This window comes from Talpa occidentalis, unplaced genomic scaffold, assembly GCF_014898055.3.
Source record: "Talpa occidentalis isolate TD23 unplaced genomic scaffold, MPIMG_talOcc4v2.1 talOcc4.3, whole genome shotgun sequence".
Taxonomy (NCBI): Eukaryota; Metazoa; Chordata; class Mammalia; order Eulipotyphla; family Talpidae; genus Talpa; species Talpa occidentalis.
The window spans coordinates 147,595,587-147,611,079 of record NW_023603184.1 but is presented as its reverse complement, the minus strand read 5'-3'; the positions used below and the strand labels follow the sequence as shown (position 1 = coordinate 147,611,079).

The 15,493-nt window shown below is 57.7% G+C and overlaps 1 protein-coding gene across 3 annotated transcripts in view; it reads right to left on the bottom strand.

Moving 5' to 3' along the window:
• EFHD1 (EF-hand domain family member D1) overlaps nt 1–9,644 on the bottom strand; it is a 32,327-nt gene extending 22,683 nt beyond the window's left edge. Inside the window, exon 1 of one of the 3 annotated variants that reach the window (XM_037521935.1) lies at nt 9,325–9,644. In XM_037521935.1, coding sequence (XP_037377832.1) covers nt 9,325–9,644 — 320 coding nt within the window. Of the gene's footprint in view, nt 1–360; nt 384–3,709; nt 3,834–9,324 lie in introns of those variants that run through there. The other 2 variants (XM_054699191.1, XM_037521936.1) reach the window with 2 other exon arrangements.
• Between the last annotated feature and the right edge of the window lie 5,849 nt (nt 9,645–15,493).

Here is a 15,493-nt window from a genome sequence, read left to right as displayed (position 1 = left end):
CCCAGAAAGCTGCTCTGGTTGGGGGTGGCCTACACTCCAGACACCCCCGGGACAGGCAAGCAGCCCTGCTTTTCCTTAAGCAGAAAGGCTGACTTTCCCAACAGGCAGGTATAGGTACCCAGGCCCCAGGCCCAACGTCCCACAACCACCCAGGCTTGTTAAAAACACAGACTCTCAGACCAACCCCGCCTAGACCTGCTGAATCAGACCCCCACTTTCACAAGATGCGCTGGAGAAGGGAAATGCTTTGCCAGGCATGTCCTAAGCAGGTGGGCTTTCTGGGGGCCCTCCCAGACCTGCCTTGGGACACCCCAAAGTCATAGGACCTCCACCTTCAGACGTCCCAGCATGCCCAGTTACCCAAGTTCTGGCTTCCTCGCCTCTGTGTGGGTCCCCTCCAGAAGACAAATCCTGCATTGGTCCCTCCCCGCTTCCTCCCAATGTGCTGCGGGTCGGGTGGGAAACCAGATCTCCAAGCGCCTACAGTCGCAGGCAAAGAGAGGAAGCAAAGAGAGGAAGCAGGAAGGACTCCCGAGGGGAGTCTGAGGCGTCAAGTGCAAAAGGTTGAACCCAGAGTCTTGGATTTCTGCTCCCGGCCATCAGACACAAGCTCCCGGTACCTGGCCCACTCACCCCCTGGCTCACCCCTGGCTCAGAGGGGCCTGGGCCTCTCCAGAGCAGAAGGGAAGCACAAAGACCAGTCCCAGCGGGGAGGCAGATGGACAAAGAGACGGTTGAGGAGTGTGAGGCCGGAACCTGGGCAGTGCGGGAACAGAGGAGGGAACAGAGGAGGGGCGGAGCGGCCAGCAGGACCTCTCAGAGCCCAGGCGGGGCAGCCCCGTCCCCAACCAGCCCAGCATTGTGCCTCCTAAGGGCTCCAGGGGACAGACAATCCCCAAGAGTCAGAGCACCAAAGTGTTATCGGAAGGGGGTTTCAGAAAGACCCCTCAGCTTCCTGTGCAGGATGAATTTTTGGGGGGAGGTGGGGTGAGCAGAGTAAGGCTGGGCCAGGTTAGGGAGCACACAGTTGCCCAGGCGAGGAAGGCTGCAGGCAGGCTGATGGGGTGGGGGTCCCTGGGAGTGGGTAAGCCCCAGCATCACCTGTTCTATGCCCAGCCAGTGTGGGGGGCTCACTTCCCCCAATATCCTTCCGTGTCAGTGAGAGGCCAACGTCTCTGCAGGCTGTGGGAGGGCAATGGCGGCTGGGTTCCCTGCCCCCCTCTCTGCACCACCCTCACAGCCACAGCACCAGGCAGCTCTACACAGACTGCCTGGAAGTTGATAAAGAAAGTGGGGAGGCAGGCAGAGCTAAAGGGCCACCCCACTGCCATGGAGGACCCCCGTGCACTCAGCACCTCGCTGCCAGACAGTGGAGGGAAGCAGAGGCATCGCTGGCCTCCAAGACAAGCAGGTGTCCGCTTGTCCTGATGCCCCGGGGGGACAGCGCCTCGCCACACAGGTTCAGGGGTGAGAGTGCCCCCCCCATGGCCGCTCCCCAAACTGGTGAAACTCAACAGCAGGAAGGCACGTCCAAGGAAGGCGAGGAGAGCGGGCGGGGTGCGAGCCTGGGGCGGGGCCGCAAGGGGATCGAGCACGTGCTGTGAGCCGCTGAGCAGCTGCTCAGACTCCCTGGGCCTCGATTCACCCTTTGTCCCGCTGACTCAAGGGAGGCCAGGGAGTGCCCGGCTTATGGTGAGCGTCCATTTTTTCTAGTTTGGGTTGTTAGTGTCTATCCAGAGAAAGGCCCTAATCACAGGGGCGGTCATGCTGGGCTTGGGGAGGCAGAGACGCCTGGGGACTCGGCTGGCAACAGAGGGGAGAGAGGATCTGGGATTTCAGAGCTCCGGGCGGTCCAGCTGGGAGGGAGGGAAAGGGCGGAGGTGACGAGGGCACCTGTGTCTGGTGGGAAGCTGCCTGAGCAACCCCGAAGGAGCAGGGGGAGGCCCAGAGGGCTCCTCCCATGGGGGATGTGGAGCGAGCGAGCGAGGGTGGGCTCCCCGCCGTGACGCACCCTTCCCGCTAGCTGCCCACCCTGGCCACAGCCGTCAGGGGCTGGGAGGCGCCCCTGGAGGAAACACCCACACACGCACATCCCGCCGGCGCCGCTTGGCCCGAAGGCCAGGAGCCTCCCGACAGAAGCCGCCAGGAGGAGCCGCGGGTGTCGGGGAGGCCGGGGGCCACAGGCCAGCCGAAGCGGACGTCGGGGGACTCAGCCGTCCCAGCAAGCGGGAAGGGGCCCCCTGGGCTGCCAGCCTCTGAGCCTCAGTCTCCTCTCCGCCGCCCCTTCCCTGGCAGGGCGCCCTTCTCCTGGGCCTCCTCGAGGCCGGCACCACCTTAAATCCCGCAGCCCGGGCCTGCCACTCCCCTGGGCAGAAAGAACACGGGCTGGACCAGAGCGACCTGATTAAGCCCCAGCTGCACGCCGAGAAGGCGGTCACGCGATCTGGGGACAGCTGAGAAGGTGGCCACGCACCTTTTTCCACATCTCACTTACAGGCCCGCGCCGGGGGGCACGCGGGGGAGGCCCTGCCGGAGGTGACCTCGGGTGCCTGGGCCAGGCTGCAGAGCCCCCTGCGTCACCACGCGTGGGAGAGTGGGGAGACGGCTGCCCCCGAGATGGCTGCCCCCGACCCGGCCCCCCACACAGCGAGCGGGAGGAGAGTGGAAGAGGCTGCAGGTCGGAGGCGCCGCTGGAGTCACGTGGGTGAGGCAGGCGGTGGCTCAGGGCCAGTCCCAGCTCCACGCGCTGCGCCGGCAGGTGACCCGGCATCTCTGTCAGTGTCCTGAGCTGCGAGGCGGGGGACAGTCATAGACCCACACCAGCATAGAGGCTGCAAGCAGCGCCTGCGCCCCGGAGGAAGACGGTCCCTGCGAAAACAAAGCTGCCAGAAACCCCGAAGCCCCCCTTGGGCTCCCCTGCCTGGCTTGCAACACCATGGGCAACAAACCCACCAGCACTGAAACCGCTCCAGGAAGTAATTCCAGGTCACAGTGTCTTTCTGCCGGAGACCGAGACCCCAACACAAAGCCAACCTGGGTTCTGGGTGAAGGCCCCCCAGGAATCCAGACCCATCCTGGGATCGCCTGTCCCAGCTCTCAATCTAGAATCCAGAGGGAATTTCGAATCCCCGAGGACAGACGCTACCACGCCGGCCCCTGCACCCCGCCTCTAGGGGGAAGAAGCACCAAATTTCCACTTATTTCCATCCACCGTCTTCATCTCTAAGTGTGATTCACTCAAAATATCCCCTGCCCAAGGAGCAGCCACCTCCCCACTCCCCCCACAAACCTCCTTAGGACACTGGCTTCACCTCTGGCAAATTCCCCGGCCTGCAGCCTACACAGCCCTTCCACCTCTGAGAGGAGACGGGGAACAGGGAAAAGAAAGCCAGAGCGGGGGTAGCCAGAAGTGCAGAAGGCCATGACACCTCGCCTTTCTGGGGTTCGGTGGGTCTGCGGGGGTCAGGCGCCGGCAGCGGGCAGTGACACCACCATTGCCTAGTCCGACAAGAGGGCAATGTTCCTTTCCCTGCCAAACGCCCCCTTCCCACCCTCTCTTAGGGGCATTGCAACAGCAGCTTCTAGTAAGCAGCAGAAACTCCTGGCTGCCCTCTGAGATGCTGCCACGGGGCCTGCCTCCTGGTGACGGCCCCCCCACCCCCCAGAGGCCTCCGGATAAGTCCTGGGTAGTGAAGATTTCCTGTCTAACCTTGACAGGGCTGCCAGCTCGGATTACAGCCCTGGACACACACTGGAGAGTCAGTTTCTTCTGAACCTTCTCTCTTCCTTTAAAATCAGGCCACGATTCTCTGGGCTGGGGCTATCGGTAACACGCTGCGAAATGGAGAGGGAACTTTCTCTGGCCCGGCTGCCGCCTCTGGCTTCCCACACGCATTAGAAAACTATTCTCTTTCTTCTACAATGCACGATTTAGGAGCCAACTCCTTTGTGTTAGGCCTGAAGGAAGCACAGAGCAGTGACTCCACTCCCAGAACCCGCAGGCTCACAGGCTGGGAAGGAGCCAGGTTTTTGTAACTTTGAAATGTTAAGAAACCCCTGAGCAAAATACTTCTAAATGGGAAAATCAATTTAAAAGATCAAAGCCCATTCTGCAGTATCTGCCTGGATCTCTCCGGCCTCCAACAGAAAAGAAATGGGTGTTTCCTACCAGGTCAAGTGGGGTTCCCAGGGGGTTCCAGGGCGACATCAGAAGCTGCATCTGGACACTGATTAGAAGTGAAATTCTGGCTGAAAGTAAGCACACTCCTGGCACAAGGCGGGGGTTGCTGTTGGTTTTGCTTGGCTTTTGTGGTGACTCCATCTCAACTGGGTTTTGGGGAGGCTGAGCACGTTTCTGGCGGAGTGGGGCCATGCTGACTTTGATTAAGTCTCCACTGGGTCACTCCTTGATCTGAGGGCCTCCTGGAAAGGGTCTCCCCACCTCCCACCCCCCAGCTCAGGAGGTCAGCAGGAGAGTCCCGCAGGGCCACAACTGGCCAGCTCTCCTTGCTGCACTGGACTGACTACGTCCCCCCAAATTCACAGCCACTCAGAACCTCTGAATGTGACCTTATTTGGAAAGAGGGTCTTTTGCAGATGTCCTAAATGAAGATGAAGTCATACTGAATTAGGTCCTAAGTAAGTCCTATGGCTTCATTCTATAAGAAGGCCACTTGAAAACACACACACACACACACACACACACACACACCATGTGACTCTGGGGGCAGAGATTAGAGCAACATCAGGAAGCCAGCACTGGCTGGCCAGCACCAGAAGCCTGGATGGGCAGGGAAGGGCCCCCGGAAGCCTGTGGAGCAGGGCGACCCTGGGTACGCCTGCAGACCCCAGCGTCCAGAAAGGCGAGAGAGGAGATTTCTGTCGTTTGAAGCCACCACACCATGGTGCTTGGTTAGAGTAGACCATGGTCACTCAGGGCCTTCCCAGCAGTGGGCCCAGAAAGTTCCCTCAATATAATGCTCAAGGGCAGGGGCCAGGCAGAGTCTGAGGGTGCCGACTCCCCAGGTCCAGGACTGGGACCTCACCCAGGTCCCAGTCCCACTCCACACTGCAGATGAAATCACCTTCAAAGGACAGGCTGGACATGGCAGAGCACGAGTGAATTGTTAAAGGAAAAAGCACAGGGGCCTCCTGGGTTAAGTTTCAGCACTATGAAGCTATCGGCAACCCCTGCAGCACGAGTTCGATGCCCAGCCAGGGGGCCTGACCCACGTGGCGCAGCAGACCTCTCCTGTCTCCCCGCTGTTCCCCTCAACAGTGTGTTTTAGTCAGTCTTCCTGTTCTGCTCCCCACTCTGTCTCTGGTGAATCCTCTCGCCAGCTGGGCCTATGCCCCAGCTCTTATATGCATAAATAAATAAAATAAATCTTTAAAAAATAAAGGAAAAAGTACAACATGAAATCTGTACCCAGATGTCGGCTTTGCATTCAGCTGCAGGTCAGTGGTGCAAGCCTGCCAGGCCCTCAGCCGGCGCCAAGCGGGCAGCACCTGCTTTACATCCTTGATGGATTTAACCCCACAGGGCAGGTACTGTTCTGCCTCCACTGGACACCAGGGAAACTGAGAACGGCACTTTTATATAACCTGCCCAATGTGGGGGGGCGGTGGGGGGGAAGCCAGCAGGAGGGACAGTGCGGAGCCCAGGAACCCAGCCTCACGCCTCATGCTCGGCCTCACAGCCCTGTGAAAGCCGGACAGAATCGGGACAGTCATTCAAGGGAAAACAAGTGTGTTCTCTATGTGTTTGGCATTTTTTACTTCTTCATGGTTTTCATTTCTTTAAACAGAGCAACCAAAGGAGAAAAAGGCAGCAGGCCAAGCTTCAGCGGGGGGCCGAAGCATAGGGACAGCGGGCTCCTGCTGGGGCGCTGCCCAGCCACGCAGGCAGGGAGAGAAGTCGGGGAGGGGTCTGGAGCATGGGCTCCTCCAGGCAGCATAGTTTCTGGAAGTCCCCCACCAAGGGGTTTCCCTGCCAGCCCTCAGGGAGTGGCCCAGGCCTCTCAGATAAGAGTCAACAGCAGTAGGGGGAGAGGCAGGGGGGTGGGGGTGAGCAGTCCAGTTGTTTTTTTTTAAGTCATGTGGAACACCAAGGAGAGGGCCAGATTCTGGGCTGGGTTGTGGAGCTAGGCCAGACCAAAGGGCCGTCAGCTGGCGGCAGAGGGCAGAGAGCAGAGAGAAGGCACCGCCTGGTCAGAGCAGGTGGCAAATCCCCAGGGCAACCTTCCAGGTGAGGGGCCCACGCTTGCCCCGGCCTGGGTGTCTGCCCCCAGCCTGGGCTGATAGGCTCAGGCAGAAAAGTTCCCAGAGCCAGCGGGCCAGCAGGGAGGAGCTGGTGGTGGCAGGAAGGCAGTTCCCGCAGCCTGGGGCGGCAGTGGGTGGGCCTGGCCTAGCTGCCTCCTGGGCACAGGAAACTGGGCAGAAAGCACTTGAAGGGAAAACAGCGAGCTCAGCTGGCAGACTCAGAGCGTGTGGGACTCGGGGGTCAGGCCAAGAATCCTGTTTCACAGGGCGTGGGGAGCCTGATGGCAGCGCAGGGCGGGAGGGCTCTGGACATGGACACGCGGCCTGGAGCCAGAGCATGGATGTCACTGGCAAGAGGTCCCTGCTCTCTGTCACATGCCCACTCAACACCTGTCACCCATTCAGCTCACTGGGTTCTCACAAACCTCCCTGAAAGAAACTGTTGCCCCCATTTTATAGATAAAAAGGTGGGTGTGGTTAAGCAAGTTGCCCATGGCCACTGCTAAGAACTCAAATGATGGGCTATGTCCCCACCATGCCCCAGACCCTGATGGATAATGGGTCTTGACAGCAGGTTTAAGGGGGCCTTCCAAACCACTGTGGGGAGAGAAGGGCAGCCTCCGCCAGTGGTCCCTGCCTCACCAGAAGGTGGTGCTGTGCCCATTTTAGCAGTGGGGAAATTAAGCCTGAGAGGGATGAGCAGCCTGCCCAGGTTCACAGGTCCTGGGCGTGCGGATCTAAAGGCAGGCATGTCCCCTCTGCCAGGCAGGTGCCTCAGACTATAGCTCAGCTGACTCCAAGGGAGCAGAAGCTTCTAGGACACAGGGGACATTCCCCAGGAAGGTTCTTTTGTAACAAGTTGTTCCTCAGATCTCACTCCCTGATGACAGAACTGCCAGTCTTGCCTCAGGACACTCATGGTCAAAGGTGACCAAGTCGCAAGCCTGAACCAGCCCACACCCAGGGGCCAAGAGAGGGCAGTGAAGGTCACACACATGTTCCAGCACATGTCCTTTCCCCTCAAGACCCCTACATTGACCAGGGGAAGGCCATCCTTCTCCTGCCACTGGAGGGCTACACTCCTCACCACAGGGACACAGAGCTCAGGCCTGGCCAATGCAGACACCCGACTCCCCTGGTCGTAGCAATTGGTTCACAGCTAGTAAGAAACAACACTAGAGGTGTGAGGGAGAGAGAAAGGTCTTTGCTACGGTTATCCTTCCCCAATGGACTAACTGGAGAAGCCAGGGCCACCAGCAGGGATAAGTCACCTGGAGACACACAGGAGCCTCGTTTAAGGAAAAAAGAGAGAGCACCTGGATCCAGCTGTACCTGACGCCAAACTGATTTTTCAGTTCCACGAGTCAATGAATTGCCTTCTTGTTTATACCAATTATGATTGAAAGTGCTAGAAACCCAACCTAGAATTCTACATGACGCAGTAGCTCTGGAAGGAAAAGCAGCAGGTTCAGTCTCCCCTGCCAGCTCTGTGGGGACCCCAGACCACACAATGCCATTCGCTTACTCTCTGAGGCCACCACACCTTGCTTGGTCTCCCAAGACTGCGTAGACTCCCTGTTTTAGCTCTTAGGCAGCAACAAACAAGCATAGCCATGTAAAGATTTTTTTTGCAGGGAAAAAACTCTATTAAAAAACCCACCAATTCACACAAAGCAGCCTGAACATGAAGGTCCTCAAGATGCCCTCTGGGCGGGGCAGGACTGAGCTCACACAGCAGGGCCAGGGCCCCCTTGATTCAACGCGGGAGCGCGGACCCCAGGCTCACGCCTTCGCCCCTGCTCAGCCTTCCTTCGTCGACCAAACTAGACCCACCAGGTGTGAGGACCCAGGATCTGGGGTCCCAGAACCGAAAATTAGCATCAGGGAAGTAAAGCAGGTGCGGAGCGCGCCGGCGCAGCCTCCGCGGACCCCCGCCAGGGGCTGGGGCTGGACGGCCCAGGCACCGCGCCTTAAATAGCAGCTCCCGCCGGAGGACAAGCACATTCCGGGCGCTTTTTAAAGCGCCCCAAGCATGACCTGGCCAGCAGCCTCCGCCCCCCGGGCATTTTCCCGGTCTTGGTCCAATTCTGGGTATAATATTAATAGCTCGGCCGAAAGCTCACGGTGCGCAAAATGCAGTATGGCCTTAAAAGGCAGGATGCAGGGCTGCCCTCACGCTCCAGATGAGGAAACTGAGGCCCAGGGAGCTCCGGGCTGCAGGGCCAGCGAGCCGGCCGCTCCGCCCTCCCGCCCGGCCGCCCGGGGTGGGCGCGCGCGGCTCCGGCCCGGGGGTCTTGCGCGGCGGGGCCGGAGTGAGCCCCGCGGGACCCGCGCCAGCTGCCGCGTCCGGTTCCGAGGGGCGCCTCCGGCCCAAAGGCAGCGAGGGGGGAAACCGACAGGGCGACGTCCCCGCAGACTCCGGGGCCAGACACCTCCAGACCTTCTGCCCCGAGTTTGACGAACTCCAGCTCGCGGCCAGGCCTGGCACCGCTGCCCCGCGCCCGCCGAGTTTCCTCTTTCTGTTTGAGGAGACAAGAGGCCTCGGGCCCGCTGCTCCCCGGGGAGAGGGAGGGACGCCGGCAGGTGGGGCGCGCGCCTCTGGCTTTCCTGGAAGTTGCGCGCGGAGCGAACCCCGGGACGCGCGGGCAGAAAGGGCGGCGCCGGCACTCGGGGCGTCGGCGCGGGGCGCCCGGGGTGTCCTTTGAGCTCGGGGTGCCAGAGCTGCGGCTCCGGCTCCTGGTCTACGAGCCCGGCCGGGTCCCCCCACGTCGGAGATAGATTCCGCACGCACAGAAAGAATAGGGGGGCGCTGGGACACATGCAAAATGCACCCCCGAAACTCTGCACCCTCCCGTCGCAGCGCACCGAGGCGGGGTCGGGGACTCCGGGCGGGAGGACCGAGCCGCCGCCTCCCGCCTCCCCGGGCCGGGCCGGGGCGCGGGATGGCGCGGGCGCGGGGCGGCGCGGGGCGCGGGGCGGCGCGGGGCGCGGGGCGCGGGGGGGCGCGGCGCGGGATGGCGCGGGGCGCGGGGGCGGGGCGCGGGGGGGGCGCGGGGCGCTCACAGTTTGAACATGCCCTCCAGGTCCTTGATGAGGCGGCGGCTGAACTCGGGGAACTCGGTGTAGGGGTTGAAGACCCTGCAGCGGCGGGGCCGCGCGGCGCCCTCGTTGATGTCCAGGCGGCGGCTCAGCTGCGCGCTCAGCTCGGCGTCGGCGCGGGCGGGGGCGCCCGGGGGGGCGGCTGCGGCGCGGGCTCCCGGGGCGCGGGCTCGGGCTCCCGGGGCGCGGGCTCGGGCTCCCGGGGGCGGCGGGGGGCCGCCGTCCCCCGCGCCCTCCCACTGCAGGCGCCGCTGCAGCTTGCGCGCCAGCTCCTCGCTGGCCATGGCGGCGGGGCGGCGGCGGGACGGGACGGCACCGGCACCGGCACCGACGCGGGGCGCGCTCCGGGCGGGCTCGCGGCTCGGGGAGGCTCCGCGGGCGGCCGCGGCGGCGGTTGGCAGGACCCCGGGCCGGCGGGGGGAGGCGGGGCCGCGCCGCGGCTTTAAGGAGGCGCCGGGAGCCGGCACCGCCCCGGGCCGCGGCCGCAGGTGTCTCCGCAGCCCCCGGCCCCGCCCGGCTCCCGCCCGCCGCCCGCCGCTCCTCCGCCCTGGGCGCGGCCGCCCCCGAACCACGCCGAGCTCGCACCGCGCTCGGGGAGCCCCGGGACTCCGGGGTGCCCGGGGGCAGCGGCGCAGCGGAGGGGGCAGTTTCAAGACCGTTGATGGTTCCTTTCTCGCTCCCCCAGAAGAGGCCCGACTGGAGGCGCTCGCGGCCGGGACAGGCTGGGGTGGGCGCCGCCCGGCCTCCCCGGGGACCCCCTCGCACCCCACCGCGGGGGATGAGCACCCCAAGGTCGCGAGGTCTGGGGGCGAGACAGGGTCAGGGAGACGGTCAGGGAGGGCTGGGCGGGGTGGGCGGGTTGAGACTGTTCAAATACTCAGGGAAAAGAAATGTTTCCAAACATGCTCAAGAGGCTAAAGACAGACAAGCAAACAGGGGACGGCGGGCGCAGACAAACCCGGGCGGCGGTTCGAGACCCGCAGCTTCAGACCTGCCACTTCTTCTTGAAACGCGGTGGAGGCGGGGAGCTTAAAAATAAAACACATCAGCATTTTTAAGAGGAGGGTGAAAACAAAAACAGTCTTTCTCCCCGAGGAGCTGATGCTGAGGGCAGTTACATCAGCCAAGCCTTGACAAGAATCTTGTAAACACCGGTTCGCCCCAGTGGCCAACCGGGCCGGTTCTGCTCTGACCGCCCCGGGCTGGTGACCCCGCTCCGGAGCCGGGGCCCAGCCTGTGGCATGCCTGCCTGGGGCACCAAGCCCTCCCTGGTGGAGCAAGGGGTTAAGCAGCGCACTATGAGGCTGTCTGCAGGCTCTGCGGCACGAGTTCCATCCCCAGCCAGCCAGGGAGCTACCCACATGGCGCAGCAGACCTCTCCTGTCTCGCCCGCTGCTCCCCTCAACAGTGGATTTCAGTCAGTCTGCCTGTTCTGCTCCCCACTCTGTCTCTGGTGAATCCTCTCCCACACTCCCTCGCCCCATCTCTGGCCTGTGTCCCAACTCTTGTATGCATAAATAAATAAATCTTTAAAAAAATAAAGATATCAAATCAATTTGGTACTAAGTCATTTGATTTGGGCCTGAAAAAGCAGTTTAAAATACCAGGTTTTATGCTTGAAATGACCGTTCATTTAAAAAATGACAAAGCGAAACAAGAAATGATAAAACTAAGAAAAAAACTAAAAAATATAAATGAAAAATTTTTTATTAAAGACTTATTTTTATTTATGCATACAAGAACTGGGGTGTAGGCCAGAGGTGCAGGGAGTGAAAGGGTTCACCAGAGACAGAGTGGGGAGCAGAATAGGTGGTTCTACTGAAATCCATTGTTGAGGGGAGCAGCGGAGAGACAAGAGAGGTCTGCTGTGCCGTGTGGGTAGCTCCCTGGCCTGGACTCGAACTCAGGCCCCAGTGGCTGGGGATAGCTTGATAGCGCTGAGACTTTAACCCCTGCGCCACCAGGGGGGCCCATCAGTGGGTTAGCTTGTCACTTCTGTTTTGAGCACTTTACGCGACATAGTTCACACACAAGAAGTTTACATTCTCAGTAGTCTCCATCAACAAAAACTATGTGTGAGGAGGTAATAAAAAATGTCAATGATCATTTTACATTCTACATTTAGACAATCTAGTAGCTCTTCCTTTTCTTTTCCTTATGAACATGACGTTGCATTCTTGTTTGAGTAGATGCTGAATGCATGTATATTCCTTTGTGTTTCAAGTGAAGGGGTTTTTTTTACAGCATTGCTGAAGTATAACTGATAAAGAAAAAAACTGCATGTTTTAGCATCCATTTGATGGGTTTAGACCTGTGCAAATCCCACATCATCACCACAATCAGGGTACTAACTAGTGACCTACCACCTCCCAAAGTTTCCTTGTGTGCCTCTAGGTTTTATTTTGGGGTTTTGGGGTAGGAACACTTAGCATGAGCTCTCATTGAGTGACCTGAGGTGGTCACAACCACAGCTCGAAATGCCTTGCTGCCCATCTCCCCCCACCAGGGTCCAGCTGGGGGCCTAACAAACAGCGCCAGACAGGGTGGCCGCATGAGGGCCAAGAGCGACACCATCGTGAAGCATGACCCGCGTTTTGTAAAACAGATTTCTATGTGTAGGGAAGAAAAAGACTCAAGGAGAAGGAACTAAATCATTAACTGTTGTAAATGCTAAGATTCAGATCATTTTCATTCTCTTTTTAAATCTTCTCCTTTGTTAGCCTGCTATGGTTATATGAAATGATAATAAAAAATCAGAAAATGTTAGTTTAAATGGAAAAGTATAAGAACGCATCTAGCTACTGAGCAGCTGATTTCACCTCCAACCCCTGAGCTCATTTATTTCACTAACTTTCCTCTAAAGAAAGGTCCGGGAGCCTCCCTGGTGGTGCAGGGGTTAAAGACAGAGCGCTATCAAGCTATCATCAGCCACTGCAGCATAAGTTCAATCCCCAGCCAGGGAGCTGACCCACATGGCGCAGCAGACCTCTCCTGTCTCCCCGCTGCTCCCCTCAGCAGTGGATTTCAGCCAGTCTGCCTGTTCTGCTCCCCACTCTGTCTCTGGTGAATCCTCTCACCCCCACACTCCGGCCTGTACCCCAGTTCTTATATGCATAAATAAATCTTCAAAAAAAAACAAAACAAAAAGACAGGTCCACTTCTCATAAGGACAATCTGATGGGTGTTTAACCCCAAGAGTTCACTGCTGTATAACAAGCTGTGCCCCAGCCTAGTGGCTCCAAACATTTGCTTTACTCACAAATCTGCAATTTGGGCAGAAAGTCTGGGGAAATCTCTTTCTGAGCCCTGGGGTCAGCAGGGGCAGCTCCAAGCCTGAGGGCTTCCTGCTGCTGCTGCTTGGCCTTTCCTGGGGGCCTTTGGCTGGGAGGCCTACACCTGACCTGCTCACAGGGCTGAGCTTCCCAAGAATAGTCGCTGGGTTGCAAGAGCAAGGGGAGAGCCAGGGAGAAACAGTTCTGCCTTTGATGAAGTGGGCTCGGTAGCCAAGCGGACAGACAGATCCACTGACCGGAGCAGTCCCTAAGGGGAGAGGACGGGTCTCTACTCCCGCTGCAGGAGCCACCCCGTTACCTGCCTGGCAGCGTGGGATTCGCATCTACACGCCTGTGGCCATCTTTGGAAACACAACTTCCCGCCTCCCTTGGAAAATCCCTGTAGGACCGAGTTTATCTCAGTTCTGTGGAGTCTGGACAAGCAGGTGTGGCCTTCAGGCCAGATCAGCTGACGGAGCTCTCTGGGCCTCTGGGAAGAGCTTACCTGCCTCCCACAGAAGTCAGAATGGCTGAAATTCTAGAAAGGGGAAGCCCTCCCAAGAGAGCAGCACCAGAGGCTGCTCCCGGCATGGCTGCCTTCACACCGCCAGCTGGGGAAGGCCCAGTCTCAGGACTCTGCTTGGTCATTGGCTTGTTGTGGAGGGAAAAGGTTTTGACCTTTAAAAGTACTGTTGGAAAAAACGCCCTGATGGCGTTTCGATCTTGGTCTTCCAGCCTCCAGAACTGCGGGAAAATGAATGTCTTTGTTTAAACAACGTGTGTGTATATAACACACACACACACACTCTAATGCATACCTCTAAACATGCACGTTGAAGCCATGTGTATTTCTAAGTTTCCTCGTGTGGGCCCCCACATGGAATTGAAAACATTCTAGAACTAGATAGTGCAGATGACCACACCACTCTGAATATATTAAAGACCACTGAATTGCACACTTCAAAAGGATGGATTCATTGGCGTGTGTTATAGCTCAATAAATCCGTTATTTTTTAAATGATTAATTTTGGGCCTTCCTAGTGGCCTAGGGGTTAAGTCTCAGTTCAATCCCCGGCCAGGAAGCTGCCCACATGGCGCAGCAGACCTCTCCTGTCTCGCCCACTGCTCCCCTCAGCAATGTTTTTCAGTGGATCTGCCTGTTCTGCTCCCCACTCTGTCTCTGGTGAATCCTCTCAGTCCCCCCCCCCAGTTCTGGCCTACACCCCAGTTCTTCTATGCAAAAATAAATAAAAATTTAAAAAATAAAATGATTAATTTTAAAATTAAAGAAGCAATGACATAAATAATAATAGTGAGAAGAGAAACAGCGCTGTCTACTTGGGCCCATTTCTTTCATGTCCACCTTTATAGAGGTGCTTTTTATAGAGCACACCTGGACACACGGACTTGCTGCAAGGCGTCCCTTTGTTTGAAGTCTACAAGGGGAAAGCGAGCCCCGCAGGACTGGAGCACAGCGGCTACTTAATTGGAGGAGGGTGGAGTGTTTGAATCGCCTTTCCAGGTCCTTGTGATCATCCCCTCCTTTGACACATAAAAACTCAGACAAGTGGTAGTTTCTTGAAGTTTAACTGCAATATAGACACTGAACGCGTCCACACCAGACTCTTCACACTGTTACATCACTTCATGATGCTGGTCTCTGCATCACCTCCGAGCATCAAGTCCTGGACATGTTAACTCAGCTCATTTATGTGTGATGTTCAAGTTCTCCAAAAGTCTTGCTTTTGCTTAGAATGCAAATAACATCTTTGACAGCAAACGCTCCCAATTGTTTGCCTTGCGGTGACAGCCTTGCTTTGTTCATTGTTCCAAAAAGTTTCTTCAATTACTGAGCTGTGAATAGCCAGTTTGTCTGCTCTTTCATGTTAGAAATGATGTCCCCTGGGAAAGAGGGGGTTCAGCCCCTCGCTCAGGTACAGTGCTCTGCCCACCCTCACGCTTGACTCTGTCGGGGTCGTTGTGTTCTTCCTATTCCTCATATTCCAAAGTCATGTACTGCGGATCAAAATTTCAGAAAATTAAGAATTCTCCTGTTTCATCAACAATATTCTTTTTTAAAATTTATTTATGCATTCAAGAGGTGGGGTGTAGGTCAGAGGTGGGGGGTTGAGAGGATTCACCAGAGACAGAGTGGGGGGCAGAACAGTTGGATCTACTGAAATACACTGCTGAGGGGAGCAGCGGGGAGACCCAGGAGAGCTCTGCTACGCCCTGTGGGTCATTCTCTGGCTGGGGATCGAACTCAGGCCACAGTGGCTGCTGATAGCTTCACAGTGCTGAGACTTAACCCCTGCACCACAAGGGAGGGCAGTCATCAACATTCTTAAGTGAAACTTCATTTTTATATATAAGATGGTCATGAGGGTGCAGACCACAATGACACCGGGCGAGTTTCCTGGCTCTGTTTGCTTCGGGCTGAGGAGACACCGTTCGCCCACCATTGCCTTTGCACTATCGGTCACGCGTATCACATTGAAGAAACACATGGTGTTACAGTGACCAGGCTCTGCAGGCCGCATGTCGGGCCCTCCACCTGACTCCTTCTCATGACAGCCAAGGAGTCTAGACTCTCCTTGTGGCTTGGATCAGGTACACGTCCTGCTGATGGACAATCAAGTTGATGGATTGCGACGCGCTGCTCCCCTCAGTGGTGTATTTCAGTACATCTGCCTGTTCTGCTCCCCACTCTGTCTCTGGTGAATCCTCTCACCCCTCACACCTCTGGCCTATACCCCAGTTCTTGTATGCATAAATAAATAGAAATAAATCTTTTTTTTTTAAAAATCAAAAGAAGAAATGGTTAGAAAAAAGACAGGGCCTCCCTGGTGGTGCAAGGGATT